Source organism: Halictus rubicundus, chromosome 15 (assembly GCF_050948215.1).
Source record: "Halictus rubicundus isolate RS-2024b chromosome 15, iyHalRubi1_principal, whole genome shotgun sequence".
Taxonomy (NCBI): Eukaryota; Metazoa; Arthropoda; class Insecta; order Hymenoptera; family Halictidae; genus Halictus; species Halictus rubicundus.
The window spans coordinates 2,698,627-2,723,321 of NC_135163.1; the positions used below are offsets into that span (position 1 = coordinate 2,698,627).

At 44.1% G+C, this 24,695-nt stretch overlaps 3 protein-coding genes across 6 annotated transcripts in view; 1 reads left to right on the forward strand and 2 right to left on the reverse strand.

The window, feature by feature from the left end:
- Positions 1 to 953: 953 nt before the first annotated feature.
- LOC143361420 (uncharacterized) lies at positions 954 to 4,308 on the reverse strand. Its single transcript, XM_076800792.1, has 4 exons — positions 3,948 to 4,308; positions 3,700 to 3,872; positions 2,221 to 2,507; positions 954 to 1,131 (listed from the first exon to the last, which is right to left on the reverse strand). Exons 1-4 carry the CDS (start codon positions 3,956 to 3,958, stop codon positions 991 to 993), a joined length of 612 nt encoding a protein of 203 aa, XP_076656907.1. The 5' UTR covers positions 3,959 to 4,308; the 3' UTR covers positions 954 to 990.
- On the forward strand, positions 4,241 to 6,294 carry LOC143361347 (uncharacterized). The gene is made up of 4 exons (XM_076800682.1): positions 4,241 to 4,313; positions 5,237 to 5,487; positions 5,569 to 5,688; positions 5,928 to 6,294. The coding sequence occupies exons 1-4, from the start codon at positions 4,241 to 4,243 to the stop codon at positions 6,186 to 6,188; spliced, it is 705 nt and encodes a 234-aa protein (XP_076656797.1). The 3' UTR covers positions 6,189 to 6,294.
- A 629-nt stretch (positions 6,295 to 6,923) lies between these two features.
- Positions 6,924 to 24,695, reverse strand: part of Cep164 (centrosomal protein 164) — a 33,137-nt gene continuing 15,365 nt past the window's right edge. Inside the window, exons 3-11 of one of the 4 annotated variants that reach the window (XM_076801502.1) lie at positions 22,764 to 23,525; positions 21,588 to 22,420; positions 20,693 to 21,112; positions 18,423 to 18,748; positions 15,649 to 16,127; positions 14,910 to 15,082; positions 13,168 to 13,399; positions 12,732 to 12,932; positions 6,924 to 11,142 (exon numbers count right to left, since the gene is read on the reverse strand). In XM_076801502.1, coding sequence (XP_076657617.1) covers positions 10,895 to 11,142; positions 12,732 to 12,932; positions 13,168 to 13,399; positions 14,910 to 15,082; positions 15,649 to 16,127; positions 18,423 to 18,748; positions 20,693 to 21,112; positions 21,588 to 22,420; positions 22,764 to 23,525 — 3,674 coding nt within the window. In that variant the 3' untranslated portion in view covers positions 6,924 to 10,894. Of the gene's footprint in view, positions 11,143 to 12,731; positions 12,933 to 13,167; positions 13,400 to 14,909; positions 15,083 to 15,648; positions 16,128 to 18,422; positions 18,749 to 20,692; positions 21,113 to 21,587; positions 22,421 to 22,763; positions 23,529 to 24,695 lie in introns of all 4 variants that reach the window. The other 3 variants (XM_076801501.1, XR_013083529.1, XM_076801503.1) reach the window with 3 other exon arrangements.

The following is a 24,695-nucleotide window of genomic DNA, read 5'->3' on the forward strand; positions in this document are numbered from 1 at the left end:
GAGCGTGGCCAAAAAATATAGTAACGATGAAGTTCTGAAAAATGCTACCCGGGCTATACATATCCGTGGAATAATAGCATAGAGACGTATGGCCGATGATATCTCTGGGAGCCATATGGTTATCTTTGCATGCAGACTTTCGGGAGTATACAGTCACTTAGGTGTTTATTTGAAGAGCCATGTTTGAAGCAGCCTCTCTACCCACACGCCAAGAATATTCTTCGGGATATGTACACACCGTGATCCTCTATTCGATTTTATTAGGTTTTAGGATTTTCGAGAGTCCGCCGAATCGTGATAATCGAACCTTTAATTGAGTCGATCGAGATCGCGAAGTCTTGGTCCTGGTCACGATAGAGCATTTCACTTCGATAGATCTTCGTAAAAAATCTTCCCTTACGGGCGAACACAATGGAAAAGATAAAAATATACTGTAGCTAATAGACTAGCCTATGCCAAATTTACATCTTGCCGTATCTCGATGCAGCGCATTCGAATTTTTATGAACACATTTAGGACAATATTTCGGAGCCATTCTAAGTGAAAAAGTATATTTTTATTCATACAAGTGCTTTTATAATCTGTGGTAAAAATTATATGTATATGGAAAATCATAGTCTCCATTTACGGTTCATTTTGTGTTACTGTACTTATCGAATACGTGTTAAAATTATTGCAGACTCGAGGTCAAAATATTAACACTAAATCTACCAATTGTCAGAATTTTCTATTTCACAATTATTGTAATTATAAAAACGTTTTCGTAGGAAATTAGTAAATTTGCTTCTTTATTGAAACACATATTCTCTCTTCTATAAGACGTTTCATTTTTATATGTTTCGTGCTTGGTAAATTCAGTGTTAAGAAATCACTTAATTTCACTAACGTTTCCGGTTTCTCCGTAAACGAAGACTACTGAAATTTCATGGATCCCCCTCAACCGTGTAGATTTTCTTGACAATTTTTAAAGGATAATTTTGTAGTGAATGTTCATTTTCGCGTTTCGTATATCGCGTAAGATCGCGACAACATGATCATTCCCTGATAGAGTTTCTCGACCTCGAAGTTATTTTCCGCAGGATCGAAGATGTTCCGCTTCGGCCGCATGTAGTTCTGCAGTCCCTGCAGATTCTGAAACGCAGAAGTCCGCTCGAATCAAAGCCGCCGGGCTACTTCGAATTGGAACATTTCCCGCGTTTCAGGAAAATGACGTAATTTTTCACGCAACTCTCAGCGGCGCCGCGGAGTTTGTTTTCCAACAGCGGCGCATGTTTTCCGAGACCGTATCAAGAAAGACCGGGATCGTTCGATTTCGACGAAAAGCTGTTACGAACCTTCATTAAACTCTTATAAAAGGGAAATCTCAATTTCCAATGGCACCGTGAAGAATTTTAATATTAGTATTTAATCCCTCGCACTACGACTAATTTCAGTGACTAGAACTTTTTTGTAATTCGTAATTTCCTTAAAAAAAGGGGACAATTTATACCTATTGTATGCCTATATGAGTTATGTCTATTAATAACATACATATTTGTTAGACTTTGTTCGGAATCTTCATCACGAGTATGATTCGATATTGTAGGGCAAGGGGTTAAATTGTGATAACATAACCCTTGTTTGATTTAACTTCGTTAAAGAAGTTATTCTCATTTTACTAAACTTATTACAGAAAGAAATTTCTATCTGACTATTCAGGGTTTCCCGAAAATGTTGTATTTGTTTGAAAAGGATGATTCCTAAGGTCATTTGACATAACTTTTTCCTTTACGAAAATGTCCCCCGCGGCTCCGTTAAGTGGATATTAACGAAAAACGCGGACCAATCGGAGCACGGCTACAGCAGACGGATTCCCGCTCGGCCAATGCCAACGCCGCACTCAGCCAGCTATAGCCGCGCTCTGATTGGTCCGTATTTCTCGATAATAACTCTTGAACGAAGCCACGGAGAACATTTTCGTAAAGGAGAAAGTTGTTTCAAATGACCTTAGGAATCGTCCCTTTCAAGGAAACACACCATTTTTGGGACACCCTGTATCATTATGTAGATTTTATCCCATGCGAATTTGATGAATTTCAGGACGTTTTCTCTGTTTTGTTTGGACGTGTAGATTTCGTTCGGAAATTTTGAATCCAGTTTCGGGAAATATCGATTACACGGAAAATTATGGATCGAAAATGAGTTGCGCGAACGCTTCGAGAAATAATATACAGATCTTACCGATAGAACGATCACGTTCCCGTTGTTCCCGCCCCCGGAGTTTCGGCGAATTGCCATTATTATGAGCGTGAGCAAATAGCCGCCGAAAGCGAGGAACGAGAGCGCGGTTACGGCCAGCTGGAATATTTTTGAGATTTTCGTATCTCCTTTTCCTTTCTCTTCGTAGTGTTCGCCGTATCGTCTCAACGGCCTCTCGTTGTTCCTCTTCGCGTTCCTCTTCAAGGGAAGCGCCATTGGCAGCGAGACGGATAACGTTCTGCTCGATGCTTCGTCGTCCTCGAAGATGTCTGCAAACGCGGAAATAAAGAATGCCCGAAAGCGCACAGAAAATTTCAAGAATATCTATATAACTACGCACGAATAAAAAATTTATTTAAAATTTCGAACTTTATCAATTAATTCGTAGGTGAGAGGCGGGTATCCCCGGACACTTAAACGAGACACAAAATATATTGTATTTTTCTTTAAATGTTGGAAACAAAAGTAGGTATTTAGACATCTACGAATTTCAAAATATAAAATTGCAGATAATTTTCTTTTAGCAAGGAAAAGGTTCGAATAAAAAAATTTAAAATTTCCAACTTTATCAATTAATTCGTAGGTGAGAGGCGGGTATCCCCGGACACTTAAACGAGACACAAAATATATTGTATTTTTCTTTAAATGTTGGAAACAAAAGTAGGTATTTAGACATCTACGAATTTCAAAATATAAAATTGCAGATAATTTTCTTTTAGCAAGGAAAAGGTTCGAATAAAAAATTTATTTAAAATTTCGAACTTTATCAATTAATTCGTAGGTGAGAGGCGGGTATCCCCGGACACTTAAACGAGACACAAAATATATTGTATTTTTCTTTAAATGTTGGAAACAAAAGTTGGTATTTACACATCTACGAATTTCACTATATAAAATTGCGAATAATTTTATTCTAGCAAGGAAAAAGTTCGAATGCTGGCTTGGTTTGGGTTAGGTTTTTGTGGAGAAGGTGTGCGGGGGAAGACTCGAAGCCACTTGTCTGTAACAGATGCGGCCGACTATGCCTGCGACTATGTCACAGATGCACAACTTAGGGTGGTCCTTATTTGTCGACTTTCGATGCTTTCTGATCTTACCCCCCTAAGTTATGAGACTCGGTGAGAAAACGATGCGTGCAGAATTTGTTAAAAATTTGTCGTTTTAAAATTTTATTTAAAACTATATTTATTTCAATATTTATTTTGGGAATATTATTAAACGTTTTTGAATCATTTTCTCACCGAAGCTCACAATTTAGGGGGGGGGGTGAAACTAAAAAATCTCAATGGAATGTTGACCCCTATAGCTCAGGACCACCCTAATGCATACTTATAAGCAGAATTCGGTCCTAATGAGAAAGTATTTTGAAATATCTCTTTAACTTGTAATTTCCGCCCGAAAACGAAAGTCATACTCGGTCTAACCCTACATTCGACTAATTATCAGGACATTTTGACTTACCTTCTTCGTCCATGAGCGAAGACCTGATGTGAATCAGCTCGCTCATCGGCAACTCGCTGAGACCGCGAGCCTCGTCCGCGTATAAAGTCGTCCGATTCGCAGACGCGACTTTTAAACAAGATAACACGAATAAAATGAATGCCGCAGAAATGAGTGGTCCGCTGCTGGTGTTTCTGAAACCGACGGGGTCGAGAGCGTTCCATAAACAATCAACACAAGCGCCGAAATTATGCTACGGAAATTCTTACCCCGTTGCCATATTCAAGTCTGTTCCGAGTAGCCAACGCTTTTAGTATTGTTCTCGCGAAACTCGCAGAAGTTCTTCCTACCTTGAAGCAGGACAGTTTTCGTACTACTTGGAGACACAACTGTCCTCCGAATCGCGAGATCTAGTTTCCCGTGGTTGGCCGACAAAGCGAGAAGGTCACCGTGGCGTGAACGGTAACGTTAGTGCTCAACGGGGTGGAAATAAGTAATTAACACCCGTTAGGAACACCTCGAGAATGATTTTCAGTTCAGCTGGAAGCCCGGCCGAGGCATCATGCGAAAATTTCTCTGCGTCTTGATCTGTGTCCTGGGAATCTCTGTTGCCGACTCCTTGCAACAGAAGGATGGCAAGTTCAAACCATAATTGAGCGACGGAATTGTTCATCCAGGCTTGAAAATTTATTTCAACGCTGACCGTTCGAGTCTATTAAATTTGCTTGCAAGTTCAAGAGAATTGTAAACTACACTTTGACTGCCAATTCAGCAACCCCGAAGATTCCATAAAATCAAAGTAATTTATTTAACACTAAACCTACCACGGCCAAAGCGACCGGTTTTCTTTTTCATAATTATTGAAATTATGAAAGCGTTTTCATAGGAAATTACTGAATTGACTTCTTTATTTAAGCACATATTATGATGAAAATCGTACAAAGTTTAAGTAAATTCAATCTTTTCTCTTCTATAAGATATTTCACTTGTATATGTTTTATACTTGGTAGATTTAGTGTTAAGGAAACAAAAATTAAGTTGTACCGAGTATCAATTTGAATTTTCCACTTTGCAAATTCTAATCGATACAGTGAGTATACCAGAGATAAAGTTGGAAAGAAATTTTTAAATCTGGATATACGATCAAACGTGCGACACTCAGGGTGTTAAATCGTCCACAGTAATTTGCAGTACAGTAGAACCTCGCTCGTTGATTGCACGGAATCCTCGTTCGTTGCATACTAACGATCCCCACCACCAGTTATTCAAAGCTCTGGAACTGATGGTGGGGAAAAGAAGATGGACACTACGAGTCACTATTTAGTATTCTCTCCGTAACTGTCGGCGAGATCTCTACTGTAACTGTCAACATTTTTTCCCCACCATTGAGGGATCCCCCTTGAAGTCAGTCAAGCGCTGCACAACTTTTGCTCGCACTTTCGGTCCCGTTTCGTGCGTCGATCGAGGTTCTACCGTACTCTCCTAAATACTGTATCGAGGATATCGCATTATTTGTCCAATGAGAAGAAAACACTTGCGTGTTTCCCATACATTTCAGGAGTGCTGGACAAGATTAAAGCAGGTTTGGAGTACGCAACGAATTACCTAGAAACAGCAAAAGACATTGCTGACTTGGTGGCCAGAAGTTTGGGCCGAAAACAAAAAGAAAAACGAGGGGAGGACGAGCAGAACGAGAAGGGAGGTTTCGTGCCTTCGAACGTCATGACAGCGTTTTTTCGGATGATCGGTCTGGACTCGCAGAAAGTCACGGCGATCGTTGTGAACAGCGTCATATTTCTTGCGCAAATGGTAAATATGTGCCGAGCTGTCGAGGCGTCAAATAACAAACAGTAGAGTGTCAAGGTACAAAGTTCGCGTCTACTTTCCCAGATCAGTTCGCTGTTCGAATTGAAACCGCCGAAGGAAAATATCGGAAGGGATTCGAACGACGAGGACGACACTTCCAACTGGAATCCAGCCAGCATGATCATGGAAAGCAAAAACGAAAGAGTGAGTGTACAGGGTGTCTCAAAAATGCGTGTCCGAAAGAAACATATAAATATAGCTAGATTAATGAATAAGCTTTAAAGTTGGATGCAATACAAGCAATCAAAATTAGAAAAATAATTTTCAAAACATAAAGCGAAAAAATTCGAATATTATTTCGCTCCGTCTAATATTAACAAGTTCAGATAATTTATCGGTTCTTTTAGAGTGTCGAATGATATTTAAAGACTACTATTTTCAAGATTCAGAAATTAATCGAGCAAGCACACAGCGAAGAACTGCCCAACCAGTTGATGGAAAGGATAGATAGCGTGGATGCCGCTTGCGTGCGATTATTACTGTGCAAAACCTCACCGGTGATAAGGGCTGCTCAGCATTATCTGAAGAACAATGTTCCGGACGAGTCCCGTCGCATGACCGCCTGGCTGCCCAGCAAGGATAAATTCGAGGAAAACAGCGACCAGTGCGAGCACACGCACGCAGACTGCAGTTTATTTTCTTAGCAGCGGTTATCGAGGCGGGCTACAGTTTATTTAACTTTATCTGCTGAAAAGTCGGCGAAGAAAGGGGTCAATAAGTCTCGTGGAATTTCCGAAGAATTTCTTATCCGACGCCGAACCGCTTTTCACCTAAATTATTTTCGATTCGCACGAGGCTGGAACGGAAAGTGTAACTTCGACACTGAAGGCTTTCTTTATTTCTCTTTCTATTCGATAAAAGCGGCAATTTTTTCAAGAGACACGCAATGTCAACTAATTGTTGCTGGTGGTTGTTTCAATATGGACATAGCTCTACCGTTGAAGGCATGGCAAACGGAAAGACAAATGCGGGTACGGTTTCAGAAAAATCATTTTAATAATCGTTATGGTACACCTTCGGCAAAATGTGTTCGATCAGATAAATTAAGCGTCTGTCAGTATATTTTTAATTCATGATTATACTATGGCACATTGCTGAAACTAGTCGCATACGTACAAGGAGGACATATTCTTCATTGCATTAATGTCTGTCCTTTTTATAAAATACAAAATGAGAAAATTTGAGAAATCCTTCTGTCTTCTCTGATGCTATGCGAAGCTGACTAAAGACTTCCATAATTTTTATGTTTGTCCTTTTTATAATTTTATTTTTGGTAAAAGTGCAACAGTATCAATAATTTTTTAAACTTTGCCAGGCGCAGTACGTTCGTACAGAACGATATTAACGGGGGTTAGAGAATAAATCGTCTGCGAGTAAAGTAATCATTTATAGACCATATATATTTGCGTCCATACAAATATATACTATATTACAGAATATACAAGGTAGTCCAAAAATTAATTTATCGAATCTTGTACGTCGTAATGCCTCCCGTATCATACACGTGCTTGTCGTCGAACGAAAAAGTGAAAAGAAACGATCGAATCTCAGTCAACTCCTCTCCGAGCATGCTCGTCGTTTATTATTTAAACAAAATTCTCCGGTGACCGAATAATGAATTATTGGCGACACTCATCACAGTTCCAACCATCACCAGGATGGACGAGTCCCTCGCAACTGAAACAACATCGACTCGCTCGATCCGTACAGACAACGCGTTGTCCATCGGCGTGAATCGTCTTCGGTGAAATCGTTTTGTCGATGACAAAAGCGCGTTCGCTTTCGCGAGATTTGTTGTGCGAGGAGCTTTAACATGGAGTGACGTAACATGAAAACGTAACTAAGTTATAAAATATATTATCCGTAACGTATGGTACTCCCTCTTCGTCCCCTTTCGACTCCCATCCTCATTACGATCGGAACAAAATCGCGTTCGTGATCCTCTATGACAGGCCTGGGACAATTCATTGTTCACGAGCTGCCGACGACCGAAGCTGCCTTGCTTGTTAGTGAGTATGGTTGTATTCCCCTCTCGCGCTTATGCCAGTCGGAGCACGGTAGTGGGGGTAGCGGCTCGGCAGCTCGCGAGCAATCGGTTCGCCGAGGTCTGCTCTATAATAATCGCCGGTCGCGAACGGCGTTGCTATACAAGAGAGGGAGCTCCGCACTATAGCGTTCCGAAGTGGACGATAGAACAAACGCAAAACAGTCGGACGTAATATCATTCGTTTACGAGGAAGATACTTGTACGATTCGCAAGGACGGTGCTAATAGAAAATCTCTACAATCTGGAATATCGATCATTCCGAAAAAATTGTCTATCGCTATTACCCTTTACCGATACAAAATGGCGACCCGCTGCCTCGATCGACGTTGCCAGATCGGGAACGTCGATCGACGGTCGCAGGGTGATCCTCGAACGGAACAAGATCGAACGGAACGTATCAACGACCGTAACAACAAAGAACAATTTCTCAAATAACAACTACGTGAAAAACGAGATGTCACGCGAGGAGGTGATCGGCAATCCAACGAATACTCTCCCGCGTTCCAGTATAGAGAATGATCGGTCGCGCTACACTATACATCTAACGAGATCAGGATTATTGCGAGATACATGCTTCAGGGTCCGAAGATCGCTAGAAACCACTAAAAACATTCCTTGATCGGTACACGATGGAGTAATCGAATCGCCTCTGGGTCGTCGGGTCGGGCCAGAAACGTTTTGGCATTACACCGGCCTCTACCTATCCCTGTAAATACTCGTAGTACGCGCGGCGTCGTGTGATTATGATTAAGAGTGTCGATAATTACGAAACTTTGGCAATCGAGAGACGTGTGTCGTGGCGAAACGGAGCGAAGTCTCGTCACGCGGCCGAGATTCGAAGCTCGAGAAGCTGTCGAAGAGGATCGTGTCGATCCCAAGTCTTATAAGTCTCTTTACAAATAATTTTGATTGGCTGCATCACATTCTGCGTTCGGGAAACATAGGTGGCGAGAGGGACGAGCCTCGCGACCGCTTCTCGCGCCTCGAAGAGCCCGCGTTTACTTTCCCGCGGCGAACGCGGTCAACGTTTACGCAAAACGATTCGAAGTGTTGGATATACGTGTATCGTAGTAAGTGTATAGAATATATATATATAGAGAGAGAGATACGTACAATTACAGTCTCCTCTTGCTCGCACGCGGAAAAATCGTTCTCGAAAATATATATAAAGGATCAACAGACTGTCGGGAGGAGGAACCAGCGAACCGTACCGAGACGCGTACGGGCACCGAGGAATTCTTATTTACAAGAGAACGCGCCCGAAAGCTCCTGTAGTCTGGCCGACCGAGTCAAATTGTCATTAACACTCTATTCGACTTGTGCTCGTCGAAAAGTAGGTCCAGGATTTCAGAAAATCCTGAAAGAAAAGGTTTACTTTAAACGCAAAACACGTCAAAATGTGTCACAACACTCGACAATAGATATACGTCATCTACAGTAAACAGTAAATTGATTCACTTCCAATTCTCGTTCACGAGAAATTCCGGAGCATCTCAAAACGAATTGGTTAAAAAATTCTTTGAAAAGTGATTCAAAAGAACGCGAACTTGAATAGTTAATTTAAATAGAATTCCAACAAATTGTTGATAAAGCATAACTAGAGCCAATAGCGCAGCGCGACGTGGCAAGGAGGAGGAGCACGCGGCTCAGGCTCCTCCCCTTTGCGTCACCTGACAGCGCAGGCGCGTCGAGGCTCCCGACTCGGTCGATCAGACTATACGTTTCACGGGGAAATCACTCGCACACGCGTTCTGTTCCCTTATCCACATTCAAACTTGGCGAATCCAGTGAAGTTTCATTCATCATTCTGCATTGAGACACTTTTTCTGGGCGAAACGAACGCAACGAAACGCAACTTTCGTGGCGTCGTCGAGCAGAATGCTCGGGTACAGAGATTGTTTCAAGGTACGCTACGTGAACCGAGGTTTACAAGTGTCGCGCGGACACACGGAACTCTGAATGTCGTAACACGAAGGCTACTTTCTTTTTCTCCAAGTAGCCGTCCGGAAATCATGACGATATTTGTGCGTATACGATGTACACGCACGTGTTGCAGTCTTGATTGCTGGTTCAGCGAAGAGATGAACAGAACTCGTTAGGAACAAGCGGATGTGAGGCTTTTCTGACCGGCCTAGGCCGGAACGAGCACGATTTCGAGACTTATCCTAACGACGATCGACAGGAAACTCGCTTCCAAATGACTTGATGCGGATTTTTGGTCAGTATAATTCGCCCGTGAAATAAACAACTAACTTATACAGGTACGAATATACAAAACACGCTGCCGGAGTTTAATAAGCAGCGAGAGTTTTCTTGTAAATCCACGTACAATTCTTATAAAATTTTACACTTCTTAGGTATACGAATCAAACGAAGCGTGGAACAAACGTACTCTAATTTACTGATCGAAAAGATGGTCGTCGATGGCGGATGGTTTGACAACTCAAATGACGATAATTCGTATTTATACAGGCTGTCCCAAAATTCAACTCGGTGAAATGGGTGGTTCCTGAGGTCATTTCAAGCGACATGAACCACCCACGGTGTTGATTGAATTTTGGGAGACCCTGTAGAAATTTGACTGTAGCCGTTCAGGAAGTCGCTAAATTCTAATTCGTAGATAAAATTGACCGACTCAAACCGACAAACATCTCATAGAAACACCTTACTGCTCATTAAATGCTCTACACAATTCAATGTAATAGTCCGCTAAGAGGGTCGCTGTGTGCATCTAGTTTCGAGAACGTGCACAGAACACTACGGTAACGAAACGGGTGCCTAAATCTCCTCGCAGTTTTCAACGAAACGATTATACTTGGTTAAAACTATTTGGAACGGTTGATGGGAATGTCGCGATTGACAGTCATCAGGAACGTAATCCTTGCACGAATCCCGACCTACTATAACGATAGGCGTTTCTATCTCTCTTAAAGTCTAACGCAGGCCTGGGCGACTGATTGTTCACGTGTTGCCGACGTTCGAGACGCTACCCCCACCACCACGAGCGCGAGAGGGGAGTACGAGCTCGCCTTCCCCTCTCGCGCTGTAGTGGGGCGGCCCTGAGCGATCGGTTGCCCAGGCTTGGTCTAATGTATTCGATTTCTATATTGATTAACACCGTTTTAAAGAACCTCCAAAGTGATCTAAATTTTGCCACGAAATCACACACGCACAGACTATCTGGTATACACGAAACAGCTCGATGGGGTTTTAGTTCGCATCACCGATGTGTAGGACATCGTTCTGTCAGCGGTCGACATTTGGAAACGAATTTTTGCTCTTTAGTATACTAGTGGCTCTTCTTCAGAGGGTCGCCTGCCCAGGGGTGATCAGGTCAGTGTTCTCGACACGGGCTTGTCGTAGCCAGTCCCTCAAATTCCACGTTCGTTCCATCAGGTTCGAGGTGGTTTTCTCAACGGTGCCAACACTGGTCGTGAAACCGCTGTTAGGACCGTATTGGGCGACTATGTTCTGCGTGGCGGTGGTCGGTGGTTGCGCAGCTGTCAGTTGGGACAGGATGTTTGACTGTATATTCGGAGTACCAAACGTTCCTGCAAAAATAGAAACTATGTTAATGCCGCGCTCTCGAACGGTCGATCGACTTAACTCTTTGCAGACAAGGATTTTTTAAAACACCCGAAAATATTTTTCTGAAAAATCTGAATTCTCCAGGGAAGGTCTTAAACACCTGGAAAACAAGAAATATATGTACTGATCTTTTGAATTATTTATTTCCAGCTTCAGGTTCTTATTATTTCCGCACTTGTCCTCAAAGGGTTAACATGGTTAGTTAATTTCTTGTCAATAAAATTAGAATGCTACGCTCGAATAAATATTACTGTAACAAACGTTTAAGAAAAGTGGTTTCGTCCTTCGGAGACCAACTGTGATATCTCTTCCTCCATTTTTGTACGATTGAGTAGGATTTCTATTAAGGGGATATATTTTTACAGTTACGTTTGCCATGCCTTTGTTTAACGACTTACTTTACACGTGTCTCGTTTAAGTTGTTGTACTGGGTGGCAAGTTTGCTCTAAAGTGTAGGTTCGAAACTGATTAACTATAACTACATATATACTTTGACACATGCTAGAACAGAAATGCTAAATATGTACATATATTTCGTTCTAGCATACCTCACTGTGTTTAGAAACATATTACTTGAAAAATGATGGTTCCATTTGGCATTGAACCTTTAATAAAGAGTATTAAGTAAGTACTATTTTTTTTCTGTTTTGAAGCAGATGTTGCATAGTTAGAAGGAGGAAATCAATGATGGTTGACCGAGGGAGAAGAGTATATTATTAGTGAAGGACGAGGGTGTGGGTGTAGAAGAAGAATAATCGACGAGTGGGTGGAGAAGCGTGAAGAAAGAGACCTACATATTCATATTAATAAACAGCAAAATAACAACAACTAGTTTTAAATCCACGTTTACACAATACAATCTTTGTTTAGACTATTTTTCATATAACGAACAGCGTGCAAATAGTTTATCAAACATATAAGTTACTAATCTCTTTTAAACCGAAATAAAATCCTACTTTTCTGCTGTCAGTGCTTACAGAGGTTAGCAAGTCGATTTTAATTATTTTTTATTAATGATCCATATTTGGGGTGCAAAAACGGCTCTTAAAGTTGAAGATAAAAAACACCCTCTTTTAAATATATTTAAATTTTATAATTTCAGCCGTACATGCTTTCACAAATATACTTTTCAATTGTTGATATTAATTGAACGTATCGATGCTTTTAAGATTAATGGAACGATCGACTTACGTCGTTGCTAGATCAAGGGATTTCCGGGATAAATAGTGGGGCGAACGCTATAGTCTGAACCTGGGTGACGTCACGAAGCTATAGTGTAGTCTATCCCAACTAGCAACGTCGCGTTCCGTGCTGAGGGTGGGGGGCCTATCACAATTCTACAGTCCGGACCGTGACGTCACTTACCCCCACTATCGGTACACCGCTGGGGCAATTTTCGGGACGTGACGTCATGTGATCCCTTGGAGGGATTTTTCGCGGCAGGGATGCTTACGTCGCACGTACAGTAAGGACATGCAGAAGAGTGTACGAGTAGAGAGAGAGAATGGTGTATGAGCAAAGGGGATAAAGGGAGATGAGTATGATCACTAACCTTGCACATTGTTCGGCTGCGCGGCGAGATGATGAAATCGTAGCCATCGCAAATAAGAGTACATCAAAGTTGGGGGCGGCGGCGGCGGCACGTTACTGTCCTGTCGTTTATTCAGGACGCCCCAGATCTCACGTATTTCCGAGTTTAGGTTTTCCAGGCTTGCGATGATTTCCGTCGACTCCTGGTAGTGATCCGGTTTGTCTGAATACGGGGGATCATGACACAAAACCGAAAAATAAATATGTGTGCGGATGGAACGTTAACCGGGAACGTCTTGTCTGCCGTTGAAGCCAGACGTGTGTGAAAGCCTCTCGACGATGATTTAACGAACAGAATCGAACCAAGGACGTTTCAAACGATGACGAGAAATGAAAGAAAAAAGGACGCAGTGACAGTGCGGACGGAGTGATCTAGGTTCTCGCGGTGGTTCGCTCACCTATAAACGTGTCCGTTCCCAGATCAGTGGAGCTGAAACCGCTGCTCGCGCTAGACATATCGCTCAAAGTTAATTCGTCGTTTCTTGTAGAAGTCGCGTCGTTCTCGTTCCGTCTTGCGCTGGCAACTCTCTCCAGCGTTTGCTCTAAGTGTCTCAAATGTATCACCTTCTCCCCGAGGAGACTTTTCGTACGGTGCAAACTCACTTCCACATCTGAAAGCTCGCGTTCTTCCTGCAATCCATCAATAAACGCGTTAGCCACGTTGTCCGGGGAAAATCCATTCGGAAATCGTCGTCTGTCGACGCACCAGCTTGTCTAACAATAACAATAAATCAATCCTTTGCGCTCGAAGCTATTTCGACTTCAGATTTCGGGGAGTTCGTCTGATTGGTCGTGGGACATTGCGAAACGCGTCACGTGACCGGCCCGTGGCGGAAGCGTGGGGGAATGGAGTCGTAGAGGGGGAAGGTAGAGTGGGGGGAAAGTCTTAACCTGGCCACTGTGTTCGGGCCATCTCCCCAGTAGCCTAGGGACACCGGGTATACCCGATCCTCCTTGGACGCACCGAAATGGCGGCCGCCTCTTCTCCCCCTGAGGAAGGGGAACAAAGGTCCGATGTAGACTACAGTGACGAGCAAAAGTGTGAACACACTTCGCTAGGTTTACATAAAACGTGATAATACAACCTATTTTTCAATTGAAAGATTACGTACTAATAATTACAAAGTGAATAGGATAAACAAAACACAGCAGTTTATTTTCGTTCATATTAATAATATACGTGTTTGCAAAACATGTTTTGCACTTTAATTGTGCTCGTCGAAATAAAGCTTTAAATTAATATTTTGTCCATTTTCCTTTACTTGTTTGTACTGCTTCTAGCCTGCGTGGCATTCTATTTATTAAATTTTTAATCATTTCCGGCTCAATGTTGTACCATTCTTGTTCTGTCCTTTTCCACAATTCATGAATACCTGAATGTGGATTGTCATATTTTGCTAGCCTTCTCTTCACAATTGACCACAAATTTTCGATTCGGTTCATATCTGGACTTTGTGCTGATCACTTCATCACAGAAAACTTTTGATTTCCTGGCCAGGTTTTTACTATCTTTGCAGTATGCTTAGGGTCCCCGTCTTCTGGAAATACTACTTCATCTTCAGCAAATTAACCCTTCGCACTCGGCGCTATTTTCAATCTAAAACTAAATTTTTCTTCCGTCTTGCAATATTTTCATATTATTCGCACGAAACCGATCCGATTTCTACATATAATATTTAAATGTTTAGTAATCTATTAAATAGAAATTTTGTAATGTAACAAATATTTTGTAATATTTTTTCTAATTTCTTTGAAATAATGCCACAATAATATTTCTAGTGGTGCTTCAGAGTCACCACTCGAGTGCAAAGGGTTAACTAAGAAATTAACTAAGCATTACCATTGAATTGAAAAATAGATTGTATTATCACGTTCTATGTAAAACCAGCGAAGTGTGTTTACACTTTTGCTCGTCACTGTATGTATCAGTCCGCTCGTAATTAAAACTACAGAAAATTAGTCCCGCAAATGTAGCAATTTTTCAGCGTTTACACGAGACGGTGAGCAGACCGATGGCCTGTATCGAGCCTTTAATGCTTCTGATTGCGAACGAAGGCCGATAGAAGAACGCGAAGTGTCGAGGGTATGTGTTTTCAGGGGAAAGTGGGAAAATGTCGGCATGCTCTCTTCGAGGATGTACCTGAACTAATTGTTCTAGGGTCGCCCGTGCGCTGCTTTGCTTCCAAGCCCTCTGCCGTCCCTGAAAAGCGGTCTCCTGGTCTCGGAGCGCCTCCTGCGCCCTCCTCACGGAGTCCCTCTCGACGTGGATACGGTGCCGGAAGAATTCCAGTTCCGAAGAGGCGTTCGCCGGTGCTAGAAAATCGAGCAGAACCCTTTTCGATGTCGTCTAGGCGAGCCCTCGAATTCGGAAAAGCTTCGCGAAAACGGTGTGACGTGCGAGAAAAAAAGAAAGAAGAAGAGACAACGGAAAGGAAGAAAAGAGAAAGAGAGAGAGAGAGAGAGAGAGAAGCGAACACGGTGCAATAAGGTGAAAGAAAAGAGAGGTGCACTTACGAGAGCGAGTCGAAGGAGCGTAAGCTGTTAGCCAAAGTAAAGTCTATAGATGCCTGGGGGAATAAAGAAGTATACCATATTCGTAAACGTAAAAAATCAACGAGCAAAATCACACTAGGCTGTAACAAGAAAATAACTTGATAAACGGACGAGCACGAAAGGAAAAGAAAGCTGTCGAGTTGATAAAAATCGAAGCCGTTCTTCGGAAGCCGTAAAAGTAGTCGTTGGGTGTACAGGCTAAAGTACTAACGATGTTAATCGACTAGAAAATAACTCATGCGTCATACACAAACGCTATCGAACGCAACCGGAGAACTGAACAGGACGAAGAGGAGGAGTGCTCGACGGCATTCTTCAACATTCACCTTTGTCTTGGAAAGGATATCGCAAGGTGTAGGCCGTTTCGTTGCTAGGAAGCTGGTCGCCGAGGTCTTCCAGCTTCTCTAGCTGCTTCCTGATATTCTCGACCGGATTGTCGGGGTTGTTGTTGTTGTTGTTGTTATTGTTGTTGCTGTTGTTGGCAGCGGTGTTCGTGCCGGCCCGTACTGCGCTGGACGTTCTCTTGCTGAAGTTCTTCTTCTTCTTCATCATCATCATGTTCGCGTTCGTCTCGCTGGCGGTGGTCGTGTCGTCGGACTCGAATTTCACGGCGGTTTTCGAGTTGCCCGCGGCGGCCATCTTCTGGAAACCGGAAGCTGTCTTCTGCGAGCACGAGGCGTCCGCTTCCTGCTGGTCCGGCTGATCCTGCTGATCCGGATGATCGGACCGATCGGCCGCGGACTGAGCCTCCTGCGGCTTTCCGTTTCTCGTCGCAGAGCTAGACCGCGTGTTCCTCACCGGGGTACTGCGAGCACGATTTAAGGCCTATAGCCAGACATTAGGACGATTCGCATGAACGTGAGAGAGTACCTTCACAGTTTATTCTCCCGGCGAGATCGTAGGGTCTGTGTGACGTGACAATAATCGTACAAGTGCAGGCCTCAATCACGGCTGCGAGTGGCTAACACGTTCGCCGTCGCAGCGACTTTTCACGGCTGCCTCAGCAGCGTCAAGATGCAAACACGTCCTCGCTATCGTCCCTAATCACAAAACGTTCGGCTATTCGTAACAACTATTAGACTGAGTAATCGAGTGGTTAGTGTCCCGCGTGATACACGTATTTCTTAAGATAACAAAAACACGAACATTTTATTGACTAGGTATACACAATTCTCGATATATGTCGCCAAGGCCTGGATGATAAACGTCGCGGAATCATCCCCGCTATCGCGGGTTATACCCCGTGACGGGCCAAGAAGCTCGAGAGGCCTCGAGCATGAAAATGATAATAATTACATTTTGAAAAAGTAAATGTGCAACAAATCTATTTTATTTTGATATAATAAAATTTACCATAAAGTAGCGCGTTTCAAAAATAACATTAAAGTGATACTTTTCCAATCACTGAGAGGCCTGGACACCGGGGAGCGTAACCATAACACGGCTCGAGTATGTCTCCCCGACGCTGGCAAGACTCGCGTTGTTGACATATATCGAGAATTCTCTGTATATGTCAACAACACGGGTCTTGCCAGCGCAGCGTCGAGTATCGTCTAAGAGACATAGCCGAGCTTGGTGGCCCCGCACGGGGTATAACCCGCGACATTTATCATCCAGGTCTTGGCGACATATACAGAGAAATCACTGTATTTTAGTTCTCCAACGTGTCAATATAAATATAGCAACGTTCCCGTTGAAAAACGCGAACGGACTTATTACTCAACCTAGCGTTCATTAATTATCGTTAAGCACTAGACTGCGGATTTTTATGCAAAATAAAAATTGCACGGAACAAGAGCCACATATAAATTTCTTTCTTTCTTCAAATCACTCGAATCGGTTGGAAATCTCATTTTTATGATAAACGCATAAAATCTGCAATCTATTAAGTACTGTTAGTCCCTTCACTTTTGCTCTTGTTATGGAAATGCTCGTTAGGTTATCACTGACTGAGATAGCGGCGAATGTGTTAATCGAAAGGGTCCACCACAGGCGCAGTTTCGAACTTGTTAGTCAATATGTACATTTTAATATTCATCGACAGTAGCCTCTGATTCACGTTTAGCTGCAAAGGTTACAGAGAATTTCATTTGGGCGTACTCGATTTTTAGTGGTGCACCTTTGTCAAAGGCACCTTGGGACACGCTAGAAATATGTTACAGAGTCCGCATAGTTATTTGGGGTACGGCAAGTGACACTGACTGTGAAGGTACTGAGGCAGTGATGAGATAAATGTATGTGCAAGAACTTAGCGTTAGTACATTTAACGTGATCGAGACATTTGATGGAATACACAAGGTACAAGCTCGAACAGTTGTTCATTGTTGAAAGCTTGGTTGTTTACCACTTGTATTCTGTGACATTTTGACGAGCGACAAAAGTACCCTGTGCATTCGAGTGTAGACGGGAAGCATGCTTGTCACAAACAGCTATTACATCTACCAATGCTCTACGATACTGTACAACGTGTCAACCATTTGCCGTTAAACAATTTACTTTCGATCAGAGTGAAACAATTTATTCTCTGTTTCTGTCATCTCGACCTGAAAACTTAGGGAGTTAGATCACTGCAAAGTTACTAGAAATTTCCTGGCGGTCTAAAAATATTCTGAAAATTGTATTGCAATAAAATAAGAAAACCGAAAAATTTCGGTGTTTCGGGTAGGCAAAATACCGGTACAGTGAGTTCTCGATATATGTCGACAACACGGGTCTTGCCAGCGTCTTGTATCGTGTAGGAGACATACCCGAGCCGTGTTATGTTTACACTCCTCGGTGTCCGAGGCCACTCGAGTAGTCGGGATAATTCCACGCCATTTATCATCCAGGCCTTGGCGACATATATAGAGAAATCACTGTATTTTACATTTCGATACAAGTCCCTGATTTTCAGGTGGTGACAGCAGTCTAACCCCACTCGAGTCTATTTATTGTCAAGATCAAGGAAGAGTATTTTAGCGGGTGAAGGAGCATATCCGCGGATATGGTCCCGATCCCGTTCGACCTTGAATTTGATCATTGCGATCTGGTCGTTCCGGGAACAGCAAGTGGCTGGCCGATCGGATTCGCTAGGATTAGCAAGCGTAAAGGTTCGACTCACTTTTGTTCCGACGACTCGGTTATGTCGGTCCTGGTCCTGGTGGACGTCGACCTCTCGGTTTCGGAGGCCGTGTTGTACTCCGCCTTCCTCCAGCTTCTCCTCTCGACAGCCAGACGAACGTCGTTCTTCAGCTTCTTGTACTTTTCCCTGAGCGCGGTATACTTGTCCTGCATCAGACGGTTCTCGGACCTCATCTTCTCGATGTCGACGCTCTCCTGTTGGAAGGACCGTTGCTCCGCCAGCTTCCTCGCCTTGATCTCCACGGATCTGCCCGGCCACATATCCCCTAAACGCTGCTTGTAGATCTGCTGCTGGGCTACGGTCTCCTGAAACGGCAGCAGACAAACTCCCTTCAGACTCAGCTCCGAGCCAGAAACGGGACTCCCATTCGTGAAAACGTTGACAAACATCGAACGACAAACACCGGTTGGCCCGTTAATCCTCCTCAAGCATCATCCATCGTGATCCACGGAGGCAGGAGCAATTACTTGCTAGGATTCGAACGTGGGACGTCGCAATCGTGCTGGGACTCATCGCTTGCCTATCGGGTCACATAGATTCACGTGTATGTATATTATAGGTACAGACCCGTTCGTAAATACAGCGAATTCTCGATATATGTCAACGACACGGGTCTTTCCAGCGACAAGTATCGGCGCCCGCGGTAGTGGGGATAGTTCCGCGACATTTATCATCCAGATCTTGGCGACATATATAGAGAAATCACTGTTAGGTACCGATGTGCAGCAGATTTGGCAACAGGTCCAAGTACTTGCCGAGTCGACTATATGCTTAGAACGTTTCTGTCGAGTCTATCATTTCTATTTCCTCTGGCACAACAGATATCCTAAGATTTATGAGCGGGAATGTTAGTGTTAGGACACAGAGACTGCATATTTCGTATTACTTTTATTATCTCATATCGGAGCCAGCGTCAACTGTTAAGCCATAATCAGTAGTCTATTTCGATTTACTCGATACTTAATACTAGAGAAGTTCACAATAGCGTTTGTATCGTTCTCTGCTATTTTCACGAAAGTTGCCCGAAGTGGTGTTGTTCCGAATTTAAGTTACACATTTATTCATGCAATTAATGTTATGACAAACGTCGTCAAGCTTACTTGAACCTTGATATACATAAATACATTAATTCTTGGAAAACTTGATACAGCGATCCTACTAGCTTTGGCACACCTCTCGTAACTACTCATAGTGTATAAAACTGGCCAGATGATATTTCTATTTCTTTAAGGGAGTATGCTCGGTTCGAAGTTTTGAATAATTGAGTAATGGTAAATCATAGAAATCGCTCTATCGATTATATGTTACCGTACGGTTATTAGTTAATCTAACAGTGAACGCTTTTATTATTGGGAACTGTTATTTACACTCTGACGCGTCATTTCAAATTGTTAGCATTTTCTAATTAAATAATAGTGCAACTCGTTCGAGCATAACCCCTCGCGCCTCGCTATCCTGAATCAGATAATGTTAAAAAAATAATTAAATTCGTCTCTAATATCCTGCTCTAGTAAAATAGTGTTTAGTATTTAGTAGTAGATATGTGGACTCTGTCGGTGCGTTTTCAGGCACGCGATATACTTCGTTGTTCGTTAAGGGGGTCTTCCGGTTTAGAGGCATTTTACAGCCAATTAAGGCACTTTTTTTGTACCGTCCCTGTTCAAGGAACTAGAACTTCGACAACTTCAAGTATTTTCACTTGAAAAAATTCTATCGTGTAGTCGAAATAACAGAGAATATGTGTGCGAAACCCCATAACGGAACGGTTTTCCGATTTCTCTAGGAAAATTTCGAAAGAAGGCCTCCAGAACAAAAGACCCCCTTAAACTCCGAGTCTTTCCGAATACACATAGTTCGAGGAGAAACTCTCTTAAGGCTACACCAAGGCATTCCGGGGAACGTGGTTACACAATCATGGGCGAAACCGTGGTGACCGAATGACGAATCTATTAACACCGAAGGAGCTCGGCGCGAGCCATTTCATTGCGTTCGCAGAAAGAAGTAGCCGGCTAACGAGGTCTCGCCGTACGAACGCCTCGAGCACCGGAGTCAACTAGCCTGGTTGCATAACGGCAATCGTTACCATCGCCCATAAATAACCTAATTTCCTTAAACAAGGATGGGTTCGAGGTAGCATTTCAACCGGAGTCGCATCGCGGCGCAATGGGAGAATCGGACAGGGTTGCGCAACAGGGTCGCGTGCACACGGTCTCAGGTACTTAGAATAATAGGCATCGTCAGGTACTCACGTCGATCCGGAAATTACGCAGAATGTCCTCTAGGCACTTCTCGTGATCCTCCGTAATTTTCGTTATTTTCTCCCTCTGCCGTGTCCAGAGCTCGGCGCGCAGCTCGTCGAACTCTTTCTCCAGTTCCTTCTTCAGCGCTTCGATCTTTTCGTTGTGCTGTTTCGTCAGCTCCATCTCGCTGAGCTTGGCGAGCTTCTCCTCGCCGAGATCACGCTCGTGCTCGTCCTCCAGCTTCCCCATCTCCTGGTTTCTCAGTTCCAACAGCTCCCTCTTCCTCTCGTCCAGTTCGATCTTCAGGTTCGTCAGAATCTCTTGTCTCTCTTTCTCGTAGCAGACCTCCAGCTCGGCCCTCACTTTCTTCAGGTTCTCCAGCCTCGCCTCGTCCATTTCAGCGATCAGCTGCTGGATCTCTCGTTCCTCCTGCAAAATCGAGTAGCAACGGTAACGTAAATCGATAACAGTATTATTGAGAGCTCTAAAGAAGTCTGTTGCAAGGAAAATCTCTATCTCTCACTTCATGGTCTGCCGGACAATTTTATGGGACCGATAAACTTCACGGTACACTCAAAAATAAGTATCCTCATCTGCAATACGTCGAGAGACGTCCCTAGCTATCGTCTTATATCTAAAGAAAACTATATTGACGAAGCGGTCACAAAGACAGTGTTTACTCGATTTATGTCCAAAAAGTATCGGCTAGAAGGGTATATCCCGCGGCAGTGGGGATAGTTCTGGGACTTTTATCGCCTATGCATTTGGGACATATATAGAGTAAATGTAGCGTGTGCCGTAAAAGCCATTGGGACTACGGAAGCATAGATGAGGCGTGTCGAGCGAGAGGTTCCCCTTGCCCCTGTGCCATCTTAGGAGACTTCTTTTGCCAATAATGGCCTACCTTCTCAGCCATGACGCGTCTCAGCTCCTCCAGCCTGTCGTCCATATTCTTCTGCAAGAGCGTCTTCTGCGCTACGAAATTCTCCTCCAGGTCCCACCTCGTCTTCTCCAGCTTCTCCTCGTACTCCTTCTTCAGCGATTCGATCTCATTCTGATGGTCCATCCTCAGCTGCGCCCGCGTCTCTTCGTAGCTCTTCAGCTCGCCGCTGTCCTGTCGCGGAAGGTCCAGCTCTTGGTTCACTTTGGACAAGTCGGACGTGTCGTCGTCGTCGGTCTGCTTCGAGAACCTGATCGCCGACTTCTTCGGCTTCTCCGGTTTCAGCTTGCTCTTCCGGAATTCGTCAGAGTCGGTGCTCCTCGCCACGCTACAGTCCGTTTCGCTTTTCGAGACCAGATCGATGTTCTTCACTTTATCGAACTTGCTCGGCACATAGTCCAGGCTGCTCTCTCTGGAAAGACTTTCTTTGGCCATTTGATCGCGGTGCTCGTTCTCGGTGACGTTCTGGACGACGAACCTCTTGCCGACGACTTTGGCATTCTTCGTCGAGGACTCCGCCTTGTCCGACGAAGAACTCCTCCTGGTGTCCTCGTCGAGCTTGCTCTCAGAGTCCTCTTTGTTCTCGGGCTCTTCTTTGTCGTCGAAGCTCTGGCTTGTGGATCGTTGAGAGGAGAGAATCGAGCCGGTCACTTTGTTCATGACCACCGCCGATATCCGGAGGTTCTGCTCCTCCGATTCCGAGTCCCAGTCGTCCTCCGAGTACGTGAACTTGATGTCCACCTCCCTCTCGATGTCGAAACGGACGCTCTTCCGCTCTTCGTCCACTGGTCTGTCATCTGGCGCACACGAATCAAAAAGTTAATTCTCCGTTTCAGAAATTCTTTAATCTAACAAAACGGTTACAGCTTCTCGCCGAATGTTTAGAATTCGTTTTACTTGCCTACAGTTACTCTATACAGAAACGTTAAAAAGATTCTTTGAAACACTTTGAAAATTGTAAACGCGCACATCCAGCAGTGCCGCGGACAAAATTACTCGTCACATGGTTAATGAATTTTTCTGGCCGCGGCTTTGACAATTTAATCGGCCACTGTACCTCGACTATTCTTTTCGAGTGAGACGAAGAGAGTACGCAATTAAAAACAAATGTATGAAAAGATTGCAAAACGGTGGTATTACCATCTTCGGACTGCTTCTCCCTGAGAATGGACTTGAGCCTGTCTCCGCCAACGGTAGCGGTCTCGTCGGTAATCGCCATGGTCCGGAAGTCGTCGAGCTTGGCAGCCTCTTGACTGGGCGTATTATCCCGGCTCCTGTTGCTCTTGAGAAACATGGTCCCCCCGCCACTTAGAGTTAGCTCCTTCGGCTGGCCGAACTGGCTCGGGTGTTTCTCTTTGTCGAACTTGTCAGTCTTCTCCGACTTGAACAACGTGGAAGCGCTGAGTTTATCGATGTCGATGATGCTCTCCTCGGAGCTGAACTTGCAGGACAGCTGTTCCCACTTCTCGTTCCTCGGGCTGAGGGACTCGGACCTCTTCAGGACTTCCTTCAGGTCGAGCTCCTTCGGGGGAGGCACGGTCGACGCCGACATCGACGTTGACGGGGACACGACATTCTCCAGCAGCTTCGGGCACTCGTAGAACTTGGGATCTTGGAACTTCAGGTTGGTGTAGTCCCTGGCAGCCCTGTCCGTCGCCAGCGGGGTGTCCTGCTTCTCATTTTGGTACTTGGTCGGCCTCTCCTGGCTCGGACTTTCCTTTCTTCTTGTTCCATCCAATTTGTCCGGTTTCTTCAGCGGCGTCAACTTCGTGGGGATCCTCGTCGGCGGTAAACTGGTCTTGCTGGAGGATTTCGCTAGGTCCTTCGAGGTGGATGGTTCCTTGGGCAACGTCGCCTCTTCGTGCGACTCCAGGTCCTTGGCCGTCGTCTTCGAATCCTCCTCTGCTGATTGAAAAACAAATCTTTGTAACCCGACCAGTTTCAGCTTGAACGAAATCATACTGGCGCGCGAACACTACTGTCGTCAAAAATAGAAGATAGAGACTGTAAAAGGATTTTCCGTATTCGAATTTTCCCTTTGTGGGTGAATATTAAAATATTTTGCGCTAAAAATACTCCCCCTGGAGCCGCCTCGATGCCACAGGGGAGAAAACTCGAAAGAGATGGGAACCGATACTTGATGGATCAGAGAAACGCAACCTTTCCTCGATCACGATGGCCCTCTCGAGGGAAAGAGGCGACAGTGTCAACGTTCCCTCGAGTGCATGTCAACGACTGTGTTTTGCGTCTCTACCTCTCTTTTTTATTTTTTCTCTTTCACCGCAGAGATAACAGGGACAGCAATGAAACGGATAAGAAAATACGCCTAAAAGCCTGGAACAGCGCGGAAGCGATTATTATATATCAACGAGAAGTGCTCTCGACGCGTCTAGAACCGCGTGCTCACTTTTTCCCGGTTTTTCAAACGCTTCTCAGAGCCGCCGAGCGCACTCGCCTATCTCTCTCGCTCTTTCGAACCCGTGCTCGCAACTGAATAGCGAGCGATGATCGATAAACATTTACAGAATTATTAAAAATGTCTTCGCGGACACTAATCTTGTAACAAGACGTGCGCAACGTTTTGATGAATTGTGATAAATTGCTTCTGAACCGTTTGGAAATAAACGAGGATCTCGAACTATCGAAGACACAGATCCACAAAATCGATCATCGATGCTGGCGAACTTTCAAGAGGTCCGTTCTCTGGATGAACGTTTCATCTTCTGCCGTGCACCAAGCAAAAACGAAACAGCCGGAGAGTGAGAACTGCCAACAAATATTGACCTCTTGCGCTCGTGCAATTCTCTCTTGACTGAGCCAACCGCATCCGCGGTTTTAAAAAGAACCGACGACAGTTCCTAATCCGTGTTAACGATTACTGCAAAATGACGCGTCGTTTTCCGGGCCAATATCAATATTTATCCTAAGCACACAGTGCAACAAAACTGCAACTTTGTTCACCGCTCAGCACCATTCTATCCGATGAAACTGCTAATACAGCGAATGTATTTGTCATTGATTAGTTCCAATTTTCTTGTCTGTGATTTGAAAAAAGTTGATTCAATGGAAACT

What these genes read in the sequence shown, in the direction of transcription:
- LOC143361347 (XM_076800682.1), top strand. Translation starts at nt 4,241, where the DNA reads ATGCGAAAATTTCTCTGCGTCTTGATCTGTGTCCTGGGAATCTCTGTT. An exon ending in CTCCTTGCAACAGAAGGATG is followed by an intron (nt 4,314 to 5,236) that starts GCAAGTTCAAAC and finishes CATACATTTCAG; the next exon opens with GAGTGCTGGACAAGATTAAA. An exon ending in TGGAAAGCAAAAACGAAAGA is followed by an intron (nt 5,689 to 5,927) that starts GTGAGTGTACAG and finishes ACTATTTTCAAG; the next exon opens with ATTCAGAAATTAATCGAGCA.
- LOC143361420 (XM_076800792.1), bottom strand. An exon ending in TTCGCTCATGGACGAAGAAG is followed by an intron (nt 2,508 to 3,699) that starts GTAAGTCAAAAT and finishes CCGCGTTTGCAG; the next exon opens with ACATCTTCGAGGACGACGAA. An exon ending in GGAACGTGATCGTTCTATCG is followed by an intron (nt 1,132 to 2,220) that starts GTAAGATCTGTA and finishes TCTGCGTTTCAG; the next exon opens with AATCTGCAGGGACTGCAGAA.